This window comes from Podarcis vaucheri (assembly GCF_965113315.1).
Source record: "Podarcis vaucheri genome assembly, chromosome: 8".
NCBI classification, from domain to species: domain Eukaryota; kingdom Metazoa; phylum Chordata; class Lepidosauria; order Squamata; family Lacertidae; genus Podarcis; species Podarcis vaucheri.
The window spans coordinates 93,835,209-93,856,542 of record NC_138766.1 but is presented as its reverse complement, the minus strand read 5'-3'; the positions used below and the strand labels follow the sequence as shown (position 1 = coordinate 93,856,542).

The following is a 21,334-nucleotide window of genomic DNA, read 5'->3' as shown; positions in this document are numbered from 1 at the left end:
CTGTGGTGAGTGCCTGAGGGCCCTGCTCCTTCTTGCCACTTACCATCTGGCTTGGGGCGGGGCCTGGGGCCTCACAAGGACTGCTCTGCTGCCCAGGAAGACTCCCCTGTGGTGAGTGCCTGAGGGCCCTGCTCCTTCTTGCCACTTACCATCTGGCTTGGGGCGGGGCCTGGGGCCTCACAAGGACTGCTCTGCTGCCCAGGAAGACTCCCCTGTGGTGAGTGCCTGAGGGCCCTGCTCTTGCCACTTACCATCTGGCTTGGGGCGGGGCCTGCGGCCTCACAAGGACTGCTCTGCTGCCCAGGAAGACTCCCCTGTGGTGAGTGCCTGAGGGCCCTGCTCCTTCTTGCCACTTACCACCTGGCTTGGGGCGGGGCCTGGGGCCTCACAAGGACTGCTCTGCTGCCCAGGAAGACTCCCCTGTGGTGAGTGCCTGAGGGCCCTGCTCTTGCCACTTACCATCTGGCTTGGGGCGGGGCCTGGGGCCTCACAAGGACTGCTCTGCTGCCCAGGAAGACTCCCCTGTGGTGAGTGCCTGAGGGCCCTGCTCTTGCCACTTACCATCTGGCTTGGGGCGGGGCCTGGGGCCTCACAAGGACTGCTCTGCTGCCCAGGAAGACTCCCCTGTGGTGAGTGCCTGAGGGCCCTGCTCCTTCTTGCCACTTACCATCTGGCTTGGGGCGGGGCCTGGGGCCTCACAAGGACTGCTCTGCTGCCCAGGAAGACTCCCCTGTGGTGAGTGCCTGAGGGCCCTGCTCTTGCCACTTACCATCTGGCTTGGGGCGGGGCCTGCGGCCTCACAAGGACTGCTCTGCTGCCCAGGAAGACTCCCCTGTGGTGAGTGCCTGAGGGCCCTGCTCCTTCTTGCCACTTACCATCTGGCTTGGGGCGGGGCCTGGGGCCTCACAAGGACTGCTCTGCTGCCCAGGAAGACTCCCCTGTGGTGAGTGCCTGAGGGCCCTGCTCTTGCCACTTACCATCTGGCTTGGGGCGGGGCCTGCGGCCTCACAAGGACTGCTCTGCTGCCCAGGAAGACTCCCCTGTGGTGAGTGCCTGAGGGCCCTGCTCCTTCTTGCCACTTACCATCTGGCTTGGGGCGGGGCCTGGGGCCTCACAAGGACTGCTCTGCTGCCCAGGAAGACTCCCCTGTGGTGAGTGCCTGGGGGCCCTGCTCTTGCCACTTACCATCTGGCTTGGGGCGGGGCCTGGGGCCTCACAAGGACTGCTCTGCTGCCCAGGAAGACTCCCCTGTGGTGAGTGCCTGAGGGCCCTGCTCCTTCTTGCCACTTACCATCTGGCTTGGGGCGGGGCCTGGGGCCTCACAAGGACTGCTCTGCTGCCCAGGAAGACTCCCCTGTGGTGAGTGCCTGAGGGCCCTGCTCCTTCTTGCCACTTACCATCTGGCTTGGGGCGGGGCCTGGGGCCTCACAAGGACTGCTCTGCTGCCCAGGAAGACTCCCCTGTGGTGAGTGCCTGAGGGCCCTGCTCCTTCTTGCCACTTACCATCTGGCTTGGGGCGGGGCCTGGGGCCTCACAAGGACTGCTCTGCTGCCCAGGAAGACTCCCCTGTGGTGAGTGCCTGAGGGCCCTGCTCCTTCTTGCCACTTACCATCTGGCTTGGGGCGGGGCCTGCGGCCTCACAAGGACTGCTCTGCTGCCCAGGAAGACTCCCCTGTGGTGAGTGCCTGAGGGCCCTGCTCCTTCTTGCCACTTACCATCTGGCTTGGGGCGGGGCCTGGGGCCTCACAAGGACTGCTCTGCTGCCCAGGAAGACTCCCCTGTGGTGAGTGCCTGGGGGCCCTGCTCTTGCCACTTACCATCTGGCTTGGGGCGGGGCCTGCGGCCTCACAAGGACTGCTCTGCTGCCCAGGAAGACTCCCCTGTGGTGAGTGCCTGAGGGCCCTGCTCCTTCTTGCCACTTACCATCTGGCTTGGGGCGGGGCCTGGGGCCTCACAAGGACTGCTCTGCTGCCCAGGAAGACTCCCCTGTGGTGAGTGCCTGAGGGCCCTGCTCTTGCCACTTACCATCTGGCTTGGGGCGGGGCCTGGGGCCTCACAAGGACTGCTCTGCTGCCCAGGAAGACTCCCCTGTGGTGAGTGCCTGAGGGCCCTGCTCCTTCTTGCCACTTACCATCTGGCTTGGGGCGGGGCCTGGGGCCTCACAAGGACTGCTCTGCTGCCCAGGAAGACTCCCCTGTGGTGAGTGCCTGAGGGCCCTGCTCCTTCTTGCCACTTACCATCTGGCTTGGGGCGGGGCCTGGGGCCTCACAAGGACTGCTCTGCTGCCCAGGAAGACTCCCCTGTGGTGAGTGCCTGAGGGCCCTGCTCTTGCCACTTACCATCTGGCTTGGGGCGGGGCCTGCGGCCTCACAAGGACTGCTCTGCTGCCCAGGAAGACTCCCCTGTGGTGAGTGCCTGAGGGCCCTGCTCCTTCTTGCCACTTACCATCTGGCTTGGGGCGGGGCCTGGGGCCTCACAAGGACTGCTCTGCTGCCCAGGAAGACTCCCCTGTGGTGAGTGCCTGAGGGCCCTGCTCCTTCTTGCCACTTACCATCTGGCTTGGGGCGGGGCCTGCGGCCTCACAAGGACTGCTCTGCTGCCCAGGAAGACTCCCCTGTGGTGAGTGCCTGAGGGCCCTGCTCCTTCTTGCCACTTACCATCTGGCTTGGGGCGGGGCCTGGGGCCTCACAAGGACTGCTCTGCTGCCCAGGAAGACTCCCCTGTGGTGAGTGCCTGAGGGCCCTGCTCTTGCCACTTACCATCTGGCTTGGGGCGGGGCCTGCGGCCTCACAAGGACTGCTCTGCTGCCCAGGAAGACTCCCCTGTGGTGAGTGCCTGAGGGCCCTGCTCCTTCTTGCCACTTACCATCTGGCTTGGGGTGGGGCCTGGGGCCTCACAAGGACTGCTCTGCTGCCCAGGAAGACTCCCCTGTAGTGAGTGCCTGAGGGCCCTGCTCTTGCCACTTACCATCTGGCTTGGGGCGGGGCCTGCGGCCTCACAAGGACTGCTCTGCTGCCCAGGAAGACTCCCCTGTGGTGAGTGCCTGAGGGCCCTGCTCCTTCTTGCCACTTACCATCTGGCTTGGGGCGGGGCCTGGGGCCTCACAAGGACTGCTCTGCTGCCCAGGAAGACTCCCCTGTGGTGAGTGCCTGAGGGCCCTGCTCCTTCTTGCCACTTACCATCTGGCTTGGGGCGGGGCCTGGGGCCTCACAAGGACTGCTCTGCTGCCCAGGAAGACTCCCCTGTGGTGAGTGCCTGAGGGCCCTGCTCCTTCTTGCCACTTACCATCTGGCTTGGGGCGGGGCCTGGGGCCTCACAAGGACTGCTCTGCTGCCCAGGAAGACTCCCCTGTGGTGAGTGCCTGAGGGCCCTGCTCTTGCCACTTACCATCTGGCTTGGGGCGGGGCCTGCGGCCTCACAAGGACTGCTCTGCTGCCCAGGAAGACTCCCCTGTGGTGAGTGCCTGAGGGCCCTGCTCCTTCTTGCCACTTACCATCTGGCTTGGGGTGGGGCCTGGGGCCTCACAAGGACTGCTCTGCTGCCCAGGAAGACTCCCCTGTGGTGAGTGCCTGAGGGCCCTGCTCTTGCCACTTACCATCTGGCTTGGGGCGGGGCCTGCGGCCTCACAAGGACTGCTCTGCTGCCCAGGAAGACTCCCCTGTGGTGAGTGCCTGAGGGCCCTGCTCCTTCTTGCCACTTGCCATCAGGCTTGGGGCGGGGCCTGGGGCCTCACAAGGACTGCTCTGCTGCCCAGGAAGACTCCCCTGTGGTGAGTGCCTGAGGGCCCTGCTCCTTCTTGCCACTTACCATCTGGCTTGGGGCGGGGCCTGGGGCCTCACAAGGACTGCTCTGCTGCCCAGGAAGACTCCCCTGTGGTGAGTGCCTGAGGGCCCTGCTCCTTCTTGCCACTTACCATCTGGCTTGGGGCGGGGCCTGGGGCCTCACAAGGACTGCTCTGCTGCCCAGGAAGACTCCCCTGTGGTGAGTGCCTGAGGGCCCTGCTCCTTCTTGCCACTTACCATCTGGCTTGGGGCGGGGCCTGCGGCCTCACAAGGACTGCTCTGCTGCCCAGGAAGACTCCCCTGTGGTGAGTGCCTGAGGGCCCTGCTCCTTCTTGCCACTTACCATCTGGCTTGGGGCGGGGCCTGCGGCCTCACAAGGACTGCTCTGCTGCCCAGGAAGACTCCCCTGTGGTGAGTGCCTGAGGGCCCTGCTCCTTCTTGCCACTTACCATCTGGCTTGGGGCGGGGCCTGCGGCCTCACAAGGACTGCTCTGCTGCCCAGGAAGACTCCCCTGTGGTGAGTGCCTGAGGGCCCTGCTCCTTCTTGCCACTTACCATCTGGCTTGGGGCGGGGCCTGGGGCCTCACAAGGACTGCTCTGCTGCCCAGGAAGACTCCCCTGTGGTGAGTGCCTGAGGGCCCTGCTCCTTCTTGCCACTTACCATCTGGCTTGGGGCGGGGCCTGGGGCCTCACAAGGACTGCTCTGCTGCCCAGGAAGACTCCCCTGTGGTGAGTGCCTGAGGGCCCTGCTCCTTCTTGCCACTTACCATCTGGCTTGGGGCGGGGCCTGGGGCCTCACAAGGACTGCTCTGCTGCCCAGGAAGACTCCCCTGTGGTGAGTGCCTGAGGGCCCTGCTCCTTCTTGCCACTTACCATCTGGCTTGGGGCGGGGCCTGGGGCCTCACAAGGACTGCTCTGCTGCCCAGGAAGACTCCCCTGTGGTGAGTGCCTGAGGGCCCTGCTCTTGCCACTTACCATCTGGCTTGGGGCGGGGCCTGGGGCCTCACAAGGACTGCTCTGCTGCCCAGGAAGACTCCCCTGTGGTGAGTGCCTGAGGGCCCTGCTCCTTCTTGCCACTTACCATCTGGCTTGGGGCGGGGCCTGGGGCCTCACAAGGACTGCTCTGCTGCCCAGGAAGACTCCCCTGTGGTGAGTGCCTGAGGGCCCTGCTCCTTCTTGCCACTTACCATCTGGCTTGGGGCGGGGCCTGCGGCCTCACAAGGACTGCTCTGCTGCCCAGGAAGACTCCCCTGTGGTGAGTGCCTGAGGGCCCTGCTCTTGCCACTTACCATCTGGCTTGGGGCGGGGCCTGGGGCCTCACAAGGACTGCTCTGCTGCCCAGGAAGACTCCCCTGTGGTGAGTGCCTGAGGGCCCTGCTCTTGCCACTTACCATCTGGCTTGGGGCGGGGCCTGCGGCCTCACAAGGACTGCTCTGCTGCCCAGGAAGACTCTCCTGCGTGAGTGCCTGAGGGCCCTGCTCCTTCTTGCCACTTACCACCTGGCCTAGGGAGGGCCTGACAGGCCTCACAAGGACTGCTCCTGCCACTTACTATCTGGCCCAGGGTGGGGCCTCACAAGGATGGTTGTTGCCATTGATGCTGCTACTGCCCAGGAGGACCCGGAGGAGTGCAGAGCCCTTTTTAACATGTTTTGTTTTGTTTTTGTTTTTAATATTTCCTTTCCTTTTCGATTCTATATATGGGGTGGGATGGATGTTTGGGTGGGCTGGGGAATTTGTTAGATTTTGATGAATTTGTAATTTTTGCAGTTTTTGTTTGTATTGTTGTATTGTTTTCTGGGTTGTTTTTGTTTTTTGTTTTTACTGTTTTAAGGTTTTATTGTTCTAGGCTGCGAAAGAATAATATTAATTGCCATCAATGGAGGCCACTATGAGGCCTGGGATTGCTACCGTGGAGGGGCGAGGGAGGTATGGCGGTGGGGGCAGATGTTACAGGCGAAGGGGATCGAGATATGGATACGCTCGTACCCTTTCCAATCTGCGCCCCATCCTGAGGGACGAGGGTAGGGTGAGCAAGGATTACTCACCTCCGTCACTGGTGCTGTGCAATGCCAGGTCTATAGGCAATAAAACCGCCACCCTGCGAGATTTCTTTATCTTGCAGGGGGTCGACCTGGCTTGTGTGACGGAGACCTGGGTGCGCAAAGGGGCAACAGTTACCTTACGAGAGATGGCGCCCCCGGGTTTCTCCGTCCTCCACCAGTCGCGGACTGTGGGCCGGGGGGGAGGGGTGGCATTATTAATCCGGGAAGATTGTCCTTTCAGGGCTCTACCACCGCCATCGATCCCCGGCATCGAATGTGTTGGCCTAGTGTGGGGCTCCGAGGAGAGCTTGGCTGTCTGGCTGGTGTACCGGCCACCTAGCGCACCAGCAGCCACCCTGTCAGGCCTGCTGGAGGCGGTGGCCGGCTGGGCCTTGGAGTTCCCTAACCTATTGGTATTGGGGGACTTCAACATCCATGCCGATGCCACTCCCTCCTCACAGGCTCTGGACCTGGTGTCTTCCATGGCGACACTAGGGCTCTCCCAGTTTGTTTCGGGCCCCACACATCAAGCAGGCCACACGCTGGATTTGATCTTTGGCGTCGGTATAGATGTGATCATGTCTCCTCCGACGAAGGTGCCATGGTCTGATCACTACGCTCTGAAAGCCAGGATTGACTTTCCACCCCCACCCTGCTTAGGTGGCGAGCCAATTTGGGCTCGCCCGCAGAGGCTGATGGACCCCGAGAGATTCCACCAAGCCTTGCGGGACCTTGCTCCCCCTGGCGACTCATTGACTGAGCTTGTTGAGGGCTGGAATGCCCAGCTCCTGGCAGCCATCGATGAGATCGCACCTAAGCGCCCTCTGCGACCCCGCAGAAACCGGGCTCCCTGGTTTACCGAGGAGCTTCGGAAAATGAAGCGGGACCTCAGACGGCTAGAGTCAGTATGGCGGGGTGCCCGTGACGGAGCTTCAAGAACATCTTATAGGGCTTTTATGAAAACCTACGAGATGGCGGTGAAGGCTGCTAAGAAGTCATACTTCTCGGCCTCCATTGCATCCGCTAGCTCTCGCCCAGCGCAATTATTTAGTATTATTAGGTCTTTAACGTCCCTTGAGGGACAGCCAAATTTAAATAACAAATTGACACACGGCTGTGAGGCATTTGCGAGCTTTTTTGCGGAGAAGGTCTTGTCGCTCCGCCATGACCTCCCTGCCAATTTGGATACAATAAAGGAACTGGAGGCCCCTCGACTGTCCTCGGGTCCAGTATTGGACCACTTTGACCGGATATCTCCAGCCGATGTGGACAGACTCCTCCGAGCTGGAAAGCCCACCACTTGTCCTCTCGACCCGTGCCCGTCTTGGCTGATTAGAGCGTGTCCAGACGAGGTGCGGGCCCCCCTGGGGAATATCATCAATTTGTCCCTTGGCACGGGGACATTCCCAGGGGAACTGAAGGAGGCAGTGGTGCGCCCGCTCTTAAAGAAAACATCATTAGACCCTTTAGATCTATCCAATTACCGCCCGGTTTCGAATCTTCCATTCCTGGGTAAGGTGATTGAGAGAGCGGTTGCTGAACAGCTTGGTGGGTTTCTGGATGAAACATTGGCTCTGGATCCATTCCAGTCTGGCTTCCGCGCTGGTCATGGGACCGAGACGGCTCTGGTCGCCCTAACAGATGACCTTCGTAGACAGCTGGATCGAGGCGGGTCAGGGCTGCTGATTCTTCTAGATCTATCAGCAGCTTTCGACATGGTCGATCACGAACTTTTGGACCACCGCCTTACCGACGTGGGGATCCAGGGCACAGTCCTTCAATGGCTGCGCTCGTTTCTCTCTGGTCGGGGACAGAGGGTGGCGCTTGGGGGGGAATTGTCATCGCGCCACTCCTTGGTGTGTGGAGTACCTCAGGGTGCGATTCTCTCCCCAATGCTTTTAAACATCTTTATGCGCCCCCTCGCCCAGCTTGTTCGGAGTTTTGGGCTGGGTTGTCATCAGTATGCCGATGACACCCAACTCTATCTGTTGATGGATGGCCATCCTGACTCGGCCCCAGACACACTGACCAGATGTTTGGAAGCTGTGGCTGGATGGTTACGTGGGAGCCGGTTGAAGCTAAATCCTTCGAAGACAGAGGTCCTGTGGCTGGGGCGGGGCGATATGGGATTGGGGGGGCAACTCCCATCTCTTGCGGGGGCGCAATTAGTGCCAGCACCGTCCGTTAAGAGTTTGGGTGTAATCTTCGACACCTCCCTTTCCATGGAGGCGCAGATTGCAGCTATAACAAAGGCGGCATTTTTCCATCTCCGCCAAGCTAAGCAGTTGGCTCCTTACCTCTCTCGCCCTGACCTAGCCACTGTGATCCACGCGACGGTCACCTCCAGACTGGATTATTGTAACTCGCTCTACGTGGGGCTGCCCTTGAGACTGACCCAGAAACTCCAGCGGGTGCAGAATGCTGCAGCGAGACTCCTTACGAGGTCTTCGCTGCGAGATCACATTCACCCGGTGCTATACCAGCTGCACTGGCTCCCGGTGGAGTACAGGATCAGGTTTAAGGTGCTGGTTTTAACATTTAAAGCCCTATATGGCCTAGGACCCTCGTACCTACGGGACCGCCTCTCCTGATATGCCCCACAGAGAAACCTACGGTCTTCAAATAAAAACATCTTGAAGGTCCCAGGCCACAGAGAAGTTAGGCTGGCCTCAACTAGAGCCAGGGCTTTTTCGGCTGTGGCTCCGATCTGGTGGAACACTCTGTCACAAGAGACCAGGGCCCTGCGGGACTTGACATCCTTCCGCAGGGCCTGCAAGACAGAGCTGTTCCACCAGGCCTTTGGCCAGGGCACAGCCTGACTCCCTCCCTCGGCAATCTTCGCAGAGCTCTGGCCCAATGGTTGCTAGTGGCTTGAATTAATTAATTTTTATAATGAATGATTTTAGAATGTTGTTTATGTTGTACCTTTGTACTGTTTTATTGTTGTTAGCCGCCCTGAGCCCGGCTTCGGCTGGGGAGGGCGGGATATAAATAAAATTTATTATTATTATTATTATTATTATTATTATTATTATTATTATTATTCTGGATTAATTGCAGTTTCCGGGTCACCTTCAAAGGTGCTCCCAGTTCTGCTCCTGGTTCTGCTTCTGCAGAACTAGCCTCTCCTCACAGTGGCGGAGGAAGCCTATATCGGGCATCTAGGACAGCGTGCCCATAGGGACGGGACACGGTGCCCAGAGGGAGGGATGGGAGGCACCATAGGGACGGCACTGTTGGTTTCTGTTTGTTGCCGCTGTGCAGTGCTTTGGAGTCACAAGACTCTGTTTACATTCCAGAGCTTCCCTGGCTCCAGATGTGGGGATGACCTCGATGCCTTCAGCTGGGCTATCACTTACAGCTGCTCCGCTACTGGTTAGGTCAGGGGAGGCTGAGGCGGCCCCTGGGTCTAGTAACCCACCGACATCTCCCAAGCTGCAGAGACTGAGGTCTGAGAGAAGGAGAGACCTGAGGACTCGCAGGAGGAGTGCTCACCTTCGGGTGAGACAGGGAGGTGAGTCGTCAGGGGATCAGGACCGGCCGTTACCCCGTCAGAGATAAAAGGCTATCGGACCTCGCCCCAGGTTGTGGGAGCTACATTGCTGTATGCCAGATCCTGCCTGTGATCCTGTACCTGTCCTTGCCTGGTTTCCTGCCTCGTGTCCTGCCTTGACCCTGTCAGACTGACTCCTAGCGTAACCTTCGGATTCTGAACTGGTCCTGGACCGCACTTCACGGGTTACCCCCAGGGCCAGCACACAGGCACCCAAGACGCGTGGCTCGGGTGCGCTGCAGGCCCCATGGTGAGTGCCGCCCGCCATTTTGTCACCCCCCTGAGTGGGGACACCCGGGGCGTGCCGCACCTACCGCCCCCCTTGCTACGCCCCTCTCTCCTCACCTGCTCTTGCGTCAAGCCCAGCTTTTGCAGAACCACCGGCAAGGAGATCTCTTCCAGGTCTCTAGAGGAGATAAAAAACCACATAGAATCCATTACATCTCCAGGGAACAAAGTTGACCCGATTTCTCACTGCACAACGGCCGGCCACAGATTCCTGCATTGTGACACCAGCACTGAAGGGGGCTGGACTATGGAAGGAAGAGGAATTCTACCAGGGAAGAATGGCAAATCCAGAGGATGGACTCTGCCAAAATGGCGAAACTAACTGGGAAGCTCAGAAACCGAGAAGACAAGAACTTTTTTTAAAAATGGGGAAAGTCCATAATTTATATACAATACCATTGCAAGCAGGTTAAAACATTGGCAGGATTTTAATCACACTTATAAGTAACGGAAACTAGGGGCAATTTAGAAAGAAAAATATTTGGATAAATATGGACATGCAGTTGTAATTATTTTTACGAGGATGCATGGAAGGGATGGGGGAAGTCAGGAGATTCAGAGTAATCTCAGGACTTGGATTTTGAATTGATGTTTGTCGTATGTTTATATTATTATTTTTTTAAAAATTATTATATAAAAAAGAAGGGGGTTGGATTAGATGACCCTGCTAGAATTCCTGCTCCGTGATTGCAGTCATGGGATTTTTGTCTTTCACATGACGGTATATGGTTTGACTCCACAGCGTGGGAAGTGACGGAAACAGGATGTTTGTGTTCCTGTGTTCCGTGAAGTGGGACTATTGTCCTTTTTCTCTTTGCCATCTGATGCTAGAGGGAGAGGGAGCCATGTTGCAGTGCTCTGTGTGTGTTTATATGTAAATAAAGTAGATTAGCCAAAATGCTAAGTTGCTGAGGTCTGTTACGCATGATGTGCAAACTCTGCGGATACTTAAGTGTGCCAGTGTCTGTTGACATCGGTCGCTGTGATGTTCGAGCAGAAGAAAGCTTTTGAAGCTCCCGAACAATCGACCAGGAGGGAGAGAACATGCCAGTCGGGTATGTGTCTCTGCTAGGGTCCTACTCGAGTGTAGGCTGAACTCCTGACAGACCCTTGGTGTCCCTACAATTTCATGATTCTATGACCCCGTGTCCCATTCAATGGCACCATCCACCACAGCAGCCTGTATCGGGGAGTTTGTATTGTTCAATGTTTTATTATGTTCCTATGTATTGGAAGCTGGGGCAACCCAGCCAGATGGGTGGGGTATAAATATTATTATTATTATTATTATTATTATTATTATTATTATTAGCTACTCATTACACACACCACATGAAAAGGTGTCATTCCTAGAAAGCACCAGCTTATCCCCATTTTGGGTCTTGGAACAGACTCACCAACTTTTTAACATGCCAGTAGAGCGAGAAATATATGTAAAGACTTTGCAGGGTTTCAGAAAATCACTAAAAAAAAAACCCTTCTTGATTCCAGTCTGCTGTTATTCCATTTTAATAAAGGTTTTACCAACTTCTGCTATTGTAGTTCTTGCTGGTTTACGCAAGTAAGAGTTTGTGGCTTCATCACTGGTAGATTTGTAAGCCACCTTGGGAAGGAGCAACAGGAAGCCAATGTTTGCAACACAAAGCCAAACTCAGATTGTTGAGAAACCAGGAGAGGAAACCAGTGGCGTAGCGTGGGGGGTGCAGGGGGTGCCGGCCGCACCGGGCGCAACATCTGGGGGTTAGAGTTAGGGGGCGCAAATCCACGGGTTAGGGGGCGCAAATCCACGGGTTAGGGGGCGCAAATTACTTGCCTTGCCCTGGGTGCTGACAACCCACGCTACGCCACTGGAGGAAACAGCTATTGTGACAGGGTCAGAGAAGGCGGAAAGGGGAGACACAAGGATGGTTTTGTTTCAAAATCTGCCACCATTACAGGATACAGAAAAGTATCTCTCATAAGGCTAGCACCTCACCGGATATCCAATGAAACTGAATTCAAGATGGATAAAAGAATTCCTTTGTGCCGCGCACAGTTAAACTGTGGAACTCACTGCCACAAGAAGGAGCGCCGGATGGAATGGCTTTTATAAGAGCTCTGGACAGATTCATGGAGGGCAAGACTATCAGGGGCTCCTAGCAGTCGGGGCAGTGATGCTTCGGAATACCAATTGCTGAAAAACAAAGGAGGGGAGAATGGCTTTTTTGCTCAAATCCTGGTTGCGGGTTTCCCATAACGGGCGTCTGGTGGGCAGTGGTGTAAAGGTCAGGTGGTACCCAGGGCAGAAAATCCCATTGAATTTTTACTTGGGATGCAGGTAGCGCTGTGGGTTAAACTGTTAAACCACAGAGCCTAGGACTTGCAAGTGCAAGTACAGTGGTGCCTCACAAGACGAAAAGAATCCGTTCTGTGATTCACTTCGTCTAGCAGTTTTTTCGTCTTGCGAAGCAAGCCCATTGACAGATTAGCGGATTAGCGCTATTAGCGGCTTTTAGCGGCTTATCAGTTTATCAGATCAACTGATAAGCGGCTTAGCGGCTTAGAAAAAGGGGGGGGAGGAAAAAAAACCCACAGGAACTCTCAAGACATTTTCGTCTTGCAAAGCAAGCCCATAGGAGATTCGTTTTGCGAAGCACCTCCAAAACGGAAAACTCTTTCGTCTAGCAAGTTTTCCGTCTTGCGAGGCATTCGTCTTGCGGGGCACCGGTGGGAAGGTAAACGGCATTTCCATGCACTGCTCTGGTTCGCCAGAAGCGGCTTAGTCATGCTGGCCATAAGACCCGGAAGCTGTACGCCGACTCCCTTGGCCAGTAAAGCGAGATGAGCGCCGCAACCCCAGAGTCGGCCACAACTGGACCTAATGGTCAGGGGTCCCTTTACCTTTACCTTTATGGTTTGACTTTATTTCATCTTTTTGGTGGGAACCAGAGTTTTTGTGGAGGAGCCGGCAGGTGGACCGTTTTGACAGCAGGAAGCCTGCGGGCACCAAAGCCATAGCATCTCTCGCAGACGTTGAGTGCCAAACAGCATTTTGTCACTCCCCCACCCGCCTTGCGCCACCCCTGCTGGTGCGGGATAATGCCCCTGTGAGAACAGGATAGTGCATAAAAACAAAACATAAAAACACTTTTGAAAACAAGGACCCCAGGAAGACTGACGATGGCAGATGGGGAAGCGAAGGTAGAATTATGTACAGACAGCATTATAAAAAGGGAGAAACTCCTCTATATTCTTGCGTACTGTTTCCCATCAGTAATCATGATTGTTCAGAATTCAAGGGAAGTCAATGTTCATGTTCATGTTTCCCATGAATTTGCATTTCAGAAAACTTGTAGGAACATAGACACAATTTTATTTTCTATTCTATTTAAAATGTTCTGTAATCTACAAGTAATATTAGTGACTAGTAAACCAGTGTTACAAGCTTTAAAAAAGAGAGAGAGATAGAACAGGATACTTCCACAATGAGTTTCAGGCCTCGATTTTGCTTGGAAGTGACACACTCTGCTCCCCGGAAACCCCTCCCAGCGGCTCTCTGCCTCCGACCTGTGGTAGCTGGGAAGGCGCTCTGCACATGCCCAGAGTCTTTACTGCTTCCATTCACGTCCAGGACACGCTCACCTGTTATTGGCATTCAGGTGCCGCAGGAGACGCGAGCTTCCGAAGGGCAGCGCATCCATGTCCTCTGTGGCCGTGCACCAGGCGCGCCCGGACTTCACCAGAGCTGCACAGGTCGCTTCTGCCTCAGCTGGCGCCTAAGAGGGAGAGGAAAGGGAGGGGAGCAGGAGGGGAGAGGGGGTTAGGCTGGATGACCCTTAGGGGTCCCTTTCAACTCTACAGTTCTGTGATTCTATGGGGGGGAGAGAGAGAGAGAGAGAGAGGTTCCCTCGCATATAAGTATATAAATATGCTGCATTGGATGTAAATATGTGAACACGGAAGCATAGATTTGTAGGGTTGGAAGGGACCCCAGGCGGCCATCTATCCCAACCCCGAGACGCAAGAGACATTGTGTACCTGCACACAGGGAACCCCCAAGTAACCCAGCAGCCTCTCGGAGTCTCTTCTTGGCAGCCATTGCAGGGGCTCGTCCGCAGCAGGATCTGAAAGACGCAGGAAGAATAATAAAAAATAAATTTTTATTTATATCCCGCCCTCCCCAGCCGAAGCCAGGCTCAGAGGGTCTGGGGGCAGGGCTCTCCCTGCCGTAGCCCCAACTGCCCACCAATAAAAGGGGCAGTGACCCCCAACTAAGGGAGTCTGAGACAGTCTTACCTGCAGCTTTCCTCTTGGCTCCAGAGACTGCGGCGCGTTTCGCCAACTGCAAGGGGAGCGGAGACAGAAAGAAGAATTACGCAGAACTGCTTCTCCCTTTCCTGGATGGGGGGAGAATGAAAGAGCGTCTCCACCCCCATCATTCAGCCCAGACACTGAGGTCCAGCGCCGAGGGCCTTCTGGCAGTTCCCTCGCTGCGAGAAGCCAAGTCACAGGGAACCAGGCAGAGGGCCTTTTCGGTGGTGGCACCCGCCCTGTGGAACGCCCTCCCACCAGATGTTAAGGCAATAAACAACTATTTTACTTTTAAAAGACACCTGTAGGCAGCCCTGTTTAGGGAAGTTTTTAATGTCTGACACTGTATTGTTTTTGCTATTTGGTTGGAAGCCGCCCAGAGTGGCTGGGGAGACCCAGTCAGATAGGCGGGGTATAAATAATAAATTATGATGGTGATGATGTGCAGTTTCAGATTAACTGCAGCCTGAAACGTTGCAAAGTCAGGCCGCAATAGGAAAATGGGGTGGATGGGGGGGGGGAGAGACTTCTAATTCTCTCCAAGGTCAATGTGGTCCCTGCCTTTGCGGGTGAGACTCTCCCCCTGCACTTCTAGCCAGGCCTGGAGGTCAGTGTTTGGGGTTTTTTGCCCTCCCAGCCCACCCGGGATCCCCTCTTACGAACCACTCTCTCCTTGAGGTCTGGGGGTTTCCCATCAAAGACGAAGACGGGCTTGACGCCGTTTTCCAGGAGATGCATCGTCCGGTAAAAGAGCCCCTGCAGGGGACTGGAACAGAAGAGGAGGCAGTGTGTGAGCAGGGGGGCCGAGGGGAGGCAAAGCAAAGCAGCCCCACGGAAGGGGGCAGGGATGCAAAGGAGACGGGGGTGAGCAGGGAGACCTGGGCAGAACTCAAACTCTCAAGCCCTGCCAGTGCAGTTGTGCATCACCATCACGGTGGAATGGACCAGGAGGAAGTGGGGGTAATCATAGAATTGGAAGGGACCAGGGGGTCATCTAGTCTGACCCCCCTGCAATGCAGGAATCCCAACTGAAGCATCCATGATAGATGGCCACCCAAGCTCTGCTTAAAAACTTCCAAGGGAGGAGAGTCCATCACCTTCTCAGGATGTCCGTCCCACTGGCAAACAGCTCTTACTATCAGAAAGTTCTACCCTTCTTGTAACTTGAAGCCATGGATTCAAGTCCTTCCCTTTGGAGCAGCAGAAAGCAAGCTTGCTCCCTCTTCCCTGTGAAAGCCCTTCAGATAACTATCCTAGCACCTCTCAGTCTCCTCCTCTCCAAGCTAAACATACCTGGCTCCTTCAACCACTCTTCATAAGGCTTCGTTTCCAGAACCTTTATCATATTGGCTGCTCTGCACACCTTCCAACTTGTTAATAATAATAATAATATTAAACTAATGTACCCAGGACTAGACAGAGGACTTCAGGTGGGATGTACACTAGACATCTGCTGATGCAGCCTAGAAGGTAAAAGGTAAGGGATGCGGTCTAAACCACTGAGCCTCTTGGGCTTCCCGATCAAAAGGTCAGTGGTTCGAATCCCTGCGATGGGGTGAGCTCCCGTTGCTCAGTGGCGTAGCGTGGGGGGTGCCAGGGGTGCCGACCGCACCGGGCGCAACATCTGGGGGGGGCGCGAGTCCAGAGGGAAGGGACAAGTTCCTTCCTCCGCCGGGCTCCCCGCCGCCACCGCCACCGCCAGCCTTGCGCCCTAGCGCGCGCGCCCCTCGCCGTCGCTGTGGCTGCGCTCCGCTCACTGCTCGCTCCGCTCACTGCTCGCCTCTGCACCCTGCCGCCGCCGCCATCCCCTCGGCCCAGCCACAGGCGGCGGCTGCTTCTGCCTCCATCCTCCTCCGGGCAAGCAGCGTTGTTTGCGCGGCAGCGCCAGCGGCAACTCGCAGGTTAGGGGTTGGGGGGGCGCAAATTACTTGCCTTGCCCCGGGTTAGGGGGCGCAAATTACTTGCGTTGCCCCGGGTGCTGACAACTCACGCTACGCCGCTGCCGTTGCTTGGTCCCTGCTCCTGCCAACCTAGCAGTTCGAAAGCACGTCAAAGTGCAAGTAGATAAATAGGTACCGCTCCGGCGGGAAGGTAAACGGCGTTTCCGTGCACTGCTCTGGTTCACCAGAAGCGGCTTAGTCATGCTGGCCACATGACCTAGAAGCTGTACGCCGGCTCCCTTGGCCAGTAAAGCGAGATGAGCTCCCCAACCCCAGAGTCGGCCACGACTGGACCTAATGGTCAGGGGTCCCTTTACCTTTACTATCCTATCTCCTCTCAGTCTCCTCTGTTGCAGGCTAAACATATTCATCTCCTTCAACCGTTCCTCATAAGGTTTGGTTTCCAGACCCTTGATCATTTTGGTTGCCCTCCTCAGCACACTTTCCAGCTTGTCAACATCCTTCTTAAATTGTGGTGTCCAGAACTGGACACAGTATTCCAGTTGTGGTCTGACCAAGGCAGAACAGAGCGGGACTATTGCATCTCTTGATCTGGATGCTAGACTTCTGTCAATGCAGCCTAGAATAGCATTAGCTGCTTTTGCTGCCTCGTCCCACAAACCACCAAGACCCTTAAACTGTCTAAGATCCATAGATCTCACACTGGCAAACTGGGGGCATCAGTTTGACAACGAGCTGGAACAGTGATTACCCGGGAAACAGCCTGCTTAAAGCAAAAGTGAGAGGGCACAAAAACTTGAAATACCTGAAAGACTCGCTGAGATCAGCTGGAGAAATTCTACCTTTGTCACCACACCCTGCAAAATATCACAGGGCGGTGACCTGAACATTTTTCACTATTGTCCCTGTACTGGGGGCACCAGGCTTTTCCTAACCCAGAAGATGTGCTTTGACAACCTCAATCTCTGTTTTTATACACTTTGAAACCAACTGTTTTACTAGTTCCACGCTGTATTTTTGTTTTAATGATATTTATATATATTTTAATGTAAACCGCTTGATTGTAAAACACCTCAAAGCGGTTTACATAAAAGAATATAAAACAATAAAGCCATCAATTGCGTGGGTTGGGGAGCAGCAATAAGTTAAGACTTTGGAAAAGTTAAAATATAGCAATAGGGTAAAAGCAGATTAAGACCCACACCTGCTTTCTAAACATCTGGGAAGACTTGCATAAAGAAAAAAAAAATTAGCTGGTACGGAAAAGATTGCAGTGGCGGCACCTTCCTGCTATCAATAGGCGGGGAGTTCCAAAGTGCTACTACACTAAAAGAGAGAGTTCTTACAAATGCAGGATGACTATTATGGGCATTGTGTGGCAACTGCAGCAGTTCCAGTTCCTCAGTCAAGTGTGCATACATGTCTTCCAAAGCAACTACTCCAGGGGTCAGCAAACCTTTTCAGCAGGGGGCCAGTCCACTGTCCCTCAGACCTTATGGGGGGCCGGACTATATTTTTGGGGAGGAAATGAATGAATTCCTATGCCCCGCAAATAACCCAGAGATGAATTTTAAATAAAAGGACACATTCTACTCATGTAAAAACATGCTGATTCCCGGACCGTCCGCAGGCCGGATTTAGAAGGCGATTGGGCCGGATCCGGCCCCTGGGCCTTAGTTTGCCTACCCATGAACTACTCTATTCTGAACTTAAAAAGAGAAAGCGTAATGCTGGTGGTCATCAAAAGAGATTTAAAGACTGTCTCAAGGCAGATCTAAAGAAATGTAGTATAAACGCCGACAACTGGGAAACACTGGCCTGTGAGCGCTCCAGTTGGAGAACAGCCTTTACCAAAGGTGTCATGGGCTTTGAAGACACTCGAACTCAGGACGCAAGGGAGAAATGTGCTAGGAGGAAGGCATGCTTGGAAAATCCACACCGTGATCAACTCCTGCCCAGAAACCAATGTCCCCACAGTGGAAGGAGGTGTGCATCCAGAATTGGCCTCCACAGTCACTTATGCACTCATTGTTAAAACCGTGTTTATGAAGACTAGCTTACTCGGCTATGAGGGATCACCAAAGTAGAAAACATGACTTTTAATAATAATAATAAAATTTTATTTATATCCCGCCCTCCCCAGCTGAAGCCAGGCTCAGAGCGGCTAACAACAGTAAAATATCTGAAGAAGTGTGCATGCACACGAAAAGCTCATACCAAGAACTAACTTAGTTGGTCTTTAAGGTGCTACTGGAAGGAATTTTTTAATTTTAACAGTAAAATAATACAGCATTCTAAAATCAATTCATTATAAAATCAGTTCAACAGTTTTTTAGTATTAAGTGGCTTACAAATGCTTTTAAATAAACAAACATTCTTTTTTAAAACTTGCTTGCAACTTCTCACCTGATATTTTCCCCATGGCGGTTGAAGATCTTTGGCATAGCCCTGCGGAACTGGTAAAAAGCAACGGAGACATCCATCGCCACCACACGCCCTGAGCCAAGCAGGAGGGAAAAGAACTTCATCATTATTCTATGTATGTATCTGCCTGTTCTGTTTCTATCCCACATTTTTTTCCTAAGGAGCTCAAGGTGGCGTATGCATGGTTCTGCCGCTCTTTGCTTAATTCCCACGACAACGACAGCCCTGTGAGGTAGGGTTAGGGTGAGAGGAAGGAAAGGCAAAGGAGAATAGTTCTGGTTGCCTCACCTCAAAAAGGAGATTGCAGGAAAGATTCAGAAAAGGAGAACCAAAATGATGGAGGGACTGGAGAGACTCCCTTTTGAAGAAAGGCTGAAGCATTTGGGACATCTTAGTTTAGAAAAAGGAGAGTTTAGCAAGGCGACAGCATAGAAGTTTATAAAAATTAGGAATGGAATGGGGAAAGTTGGCAGACAAAGCTTTTCAAGCAGAATATAAATTTTAGGAAATAAAATAAAATAGGAATACTTGTTCCAGGAGACAGTCTAAGGACAAGAAGGGCTGCTTGGGGGCAGGAAAGCCACGGGGAACCCCCATGGACCCCACTCTGAGCCCCACGGTGGTGGGATGTAAACAGACGAAATAAATAATACCTTCCCACCGGTCAGAAATTCTGGCTCCAGACTCCCAGACAGACCCCCTTCTCCCTTCGGACGCCATGCACCCCCTACATGAGGCTTCTGCGCCCCACACGGCCAAGCCAGAGCACAGGGGAGTGTTTTGGGTGCAGGAGCGAGGGGCTATGAATCGGCTGGCGGGGAAGGCACTCTGCACATGCTCAGATTCAGCCTCAGACTCGGTCCTAAGTACCTAAGAAGAGTCGAGTCTGCCGGATCAGGCCAGTGGCCCATTTAGTCCAGATCCTGACCTCACAGTGGCCAACCAGACGCCTCAGCCAGCAAGCAGGAGTTGAGCATAAATGCTCTGCAGTTTCTGGGATTCAGAAGCATTTACGGTCTCCAGGCAGAGCATGAATTTGTCCAACCCTCTTCTAAACCCATCCAAGTTCCTGCGGCAGCGAGTTCCCTAGTTCGGCTCCAGCTCCCACAGTTGCACAGGAGACGCTGCTCCCTTTTTTAATATAATTTTTATTAGTTTTTTAACATACCACTTTCAACAATAATTAAACACACTTTCACATCTTATTCAGTTTTTTTGACTTCTGTCAGTCATGTCTGAAATTTTCCCAATCTAATCTCTCAGTATGCATTTCTTATATCCCCTATCACATTTCAAACTTATAACCAATATTTCTTTTTCTACTTTGTAACGCTTTGTATATTTCGCCTTACAAAAAAATGGACAAAATGACAGGAAACCCTGCGGGACCAGAGATTTTCAGAAGATTGGAAGAAGTACAGTGGTACCCCTAGATGCGAAAGGGATCCGTTCCGGAGCCCCGTTCGCATCTAGAAGCAAACGTTTTTGCTTTTTTTTTTTTAATTTTAATCTAGAAGCAAACGTAACCAGCAATGGCTCGTCTACGTCTGCGCACGCACACGTCGCTTTTCGCCGCTTCTGCGCATGTGCGACATCGTTTTGAGCGTCTGCGCATGCGTAAGCGGCGAAACCCGGAAGTAACACGCTCCGTTACTTCCAGGTTGCCACGGAGCGCAACTCGAACACACTCATCCGAAAGCACATTCAACCCGAGGTATGACCGTACAGTGGTACCTTGAGTTACATACGCTTCAGGTTACAGACTCCGTTAACCCAGAAATAGTGCTTCAGGTTAAGAACTTTGCTTCAGGATGAGAACAGAAATCGGGCTCCAGCGGCACGGCGGCAGCAAGAGGCCCCATTAGCTAAAGTGGTGCTTCAGGTTAAGTACAGTTTCAGGTTAAGAACGGACCTCCGGAACGAATTAAGTACTTAACCCGAGATACCACTGTAAATGAATTATTTGAAGAGCACCTGTAATCAACAAATTACGCTAGTAGCACTACAAGGAGTTTTGTAAGGAGATGCTGTTCCAGCCCTGGCAAAGCTTTAACTTGCCCCAGAGACCCAAAGGTCATCATCCAGCCCAACCGGTCGAGATGCCCGCGATCCTCTGGGACAGGCACCCCCAAACTCAGCCCTCCAGCTGCTTTTGGGACTACAACTCCCATCATCCCTAGCTAACAGGACCAGAGGTCAGGGATGATGGGAACTGTAGTTCCAAAACAGCTGGAGCACCCAGCTTTAACTTGCACCAAAGACCCAAAGGTCATCATCCAGCCCAACCAGCCGAGATGCCCGCGATCCTCTGGGACAAGGCACCCCCAAACTCAGCCCTCCAGCTGTTTTTTGGGACTACAACTCCCATCATCCCTAGCTAACAGGACCGGTGGTCAGGGATGATGGGAATTGTAGTTCCAAGACTACAATTGCGCACCGAGTTTGGGGATGCCTGCAGGATGGGCGCAAAAGGCGGCGGCGGCGGCGCTCACCCCGGTAGTCTTCCAGCTGGACGGAGCTCACGGCGTCCGGCGCCTCCTCCCGGATCAGCTCGGCCAGCCTGGCGATCCCCATGGCCGGATCCCTGCGCGCCCCTCCGGCTCTGCGCGCTGCCGCCGCCGCCCTTCCTTCCCCGGGGAGGAGGAGGAGGAGCCCGGCCAGCTGGAAGCGGGAGCGAGCCCGGGCCGGAAAGGGGCGCGCCCAGCTGCCGGCAAGAGTGCCTCTGAGCACGTGCAGAGAGCCCCGTTCTTGCAGCCGCGCGGTGCTTTCCAATTGAAACGCTCCAAACCATTCTTTACGCAGTGCTTTCCTAAAAAAAATGTTTAGGGGTATACTTTTCGTTTTGACTCAAGAAAATCACCTTTTTATCGTTCAGGTCGGGGGACATAAAGGCAGTCAATGGACAAAAGTACAAAGATTCACCAAATGTTTAGGGATGGGGAGCCGCCCAGAGTGGCTGGGGAAATTCAGCCAGATAGGCAGGGTATAAATAATAAATTATTATTATTATTATTGGGGTCTGCGTTCCCCCAGAAAAAAGCACTGTTCTTAT

General features: G+C 54.3%; 1 protein-coding gene across 1 annotated transcript in view; it reads right to left on the bottom strand.

Moving 5' to 3' along the window:
* The window catches only part of LOC309539496 (putative flap endonuclease 1 homolog), a 31,051-nt gene extending 10,123 nt beyond the window's left edge, over positions 1-20,928 (bottom strand). The window contains exons 1-7 of the mRNA XM_082235833.1: positions 20,775-20,928; positions 18,265-18,355; positions 14,621-14,723; positions 13,943-13,988; positions 13,685-13,770; positions 13,289-13,422; positions 9,725-9,785 (exon numbers count right to left, since the gene is read on the bottom strand). Of these exons, the coding sequence (XP_082091959.1) occupies positions 9,725-9,785; positions 13,289-13,422; positions 13,685-13,770; positions 13,943-13,988; positions 14,621-14,723; positions 18,265-18,355; positions 20,775-20,856 (603 nt within the window). The 5' untranslated portion in view covers positions 20,857-20,928. The remainder of the gene's footprint in view (positions 1-9,724; positions 9,786-13,288; positions 13,423-13,684; positions 13,771-13,942; positions 13,989-14,620; positions 14,724-18,264; positions 18,356-20,774) is intronic.
* Positions 20,929-21,334: the final 406 nt, after the last annotated feature.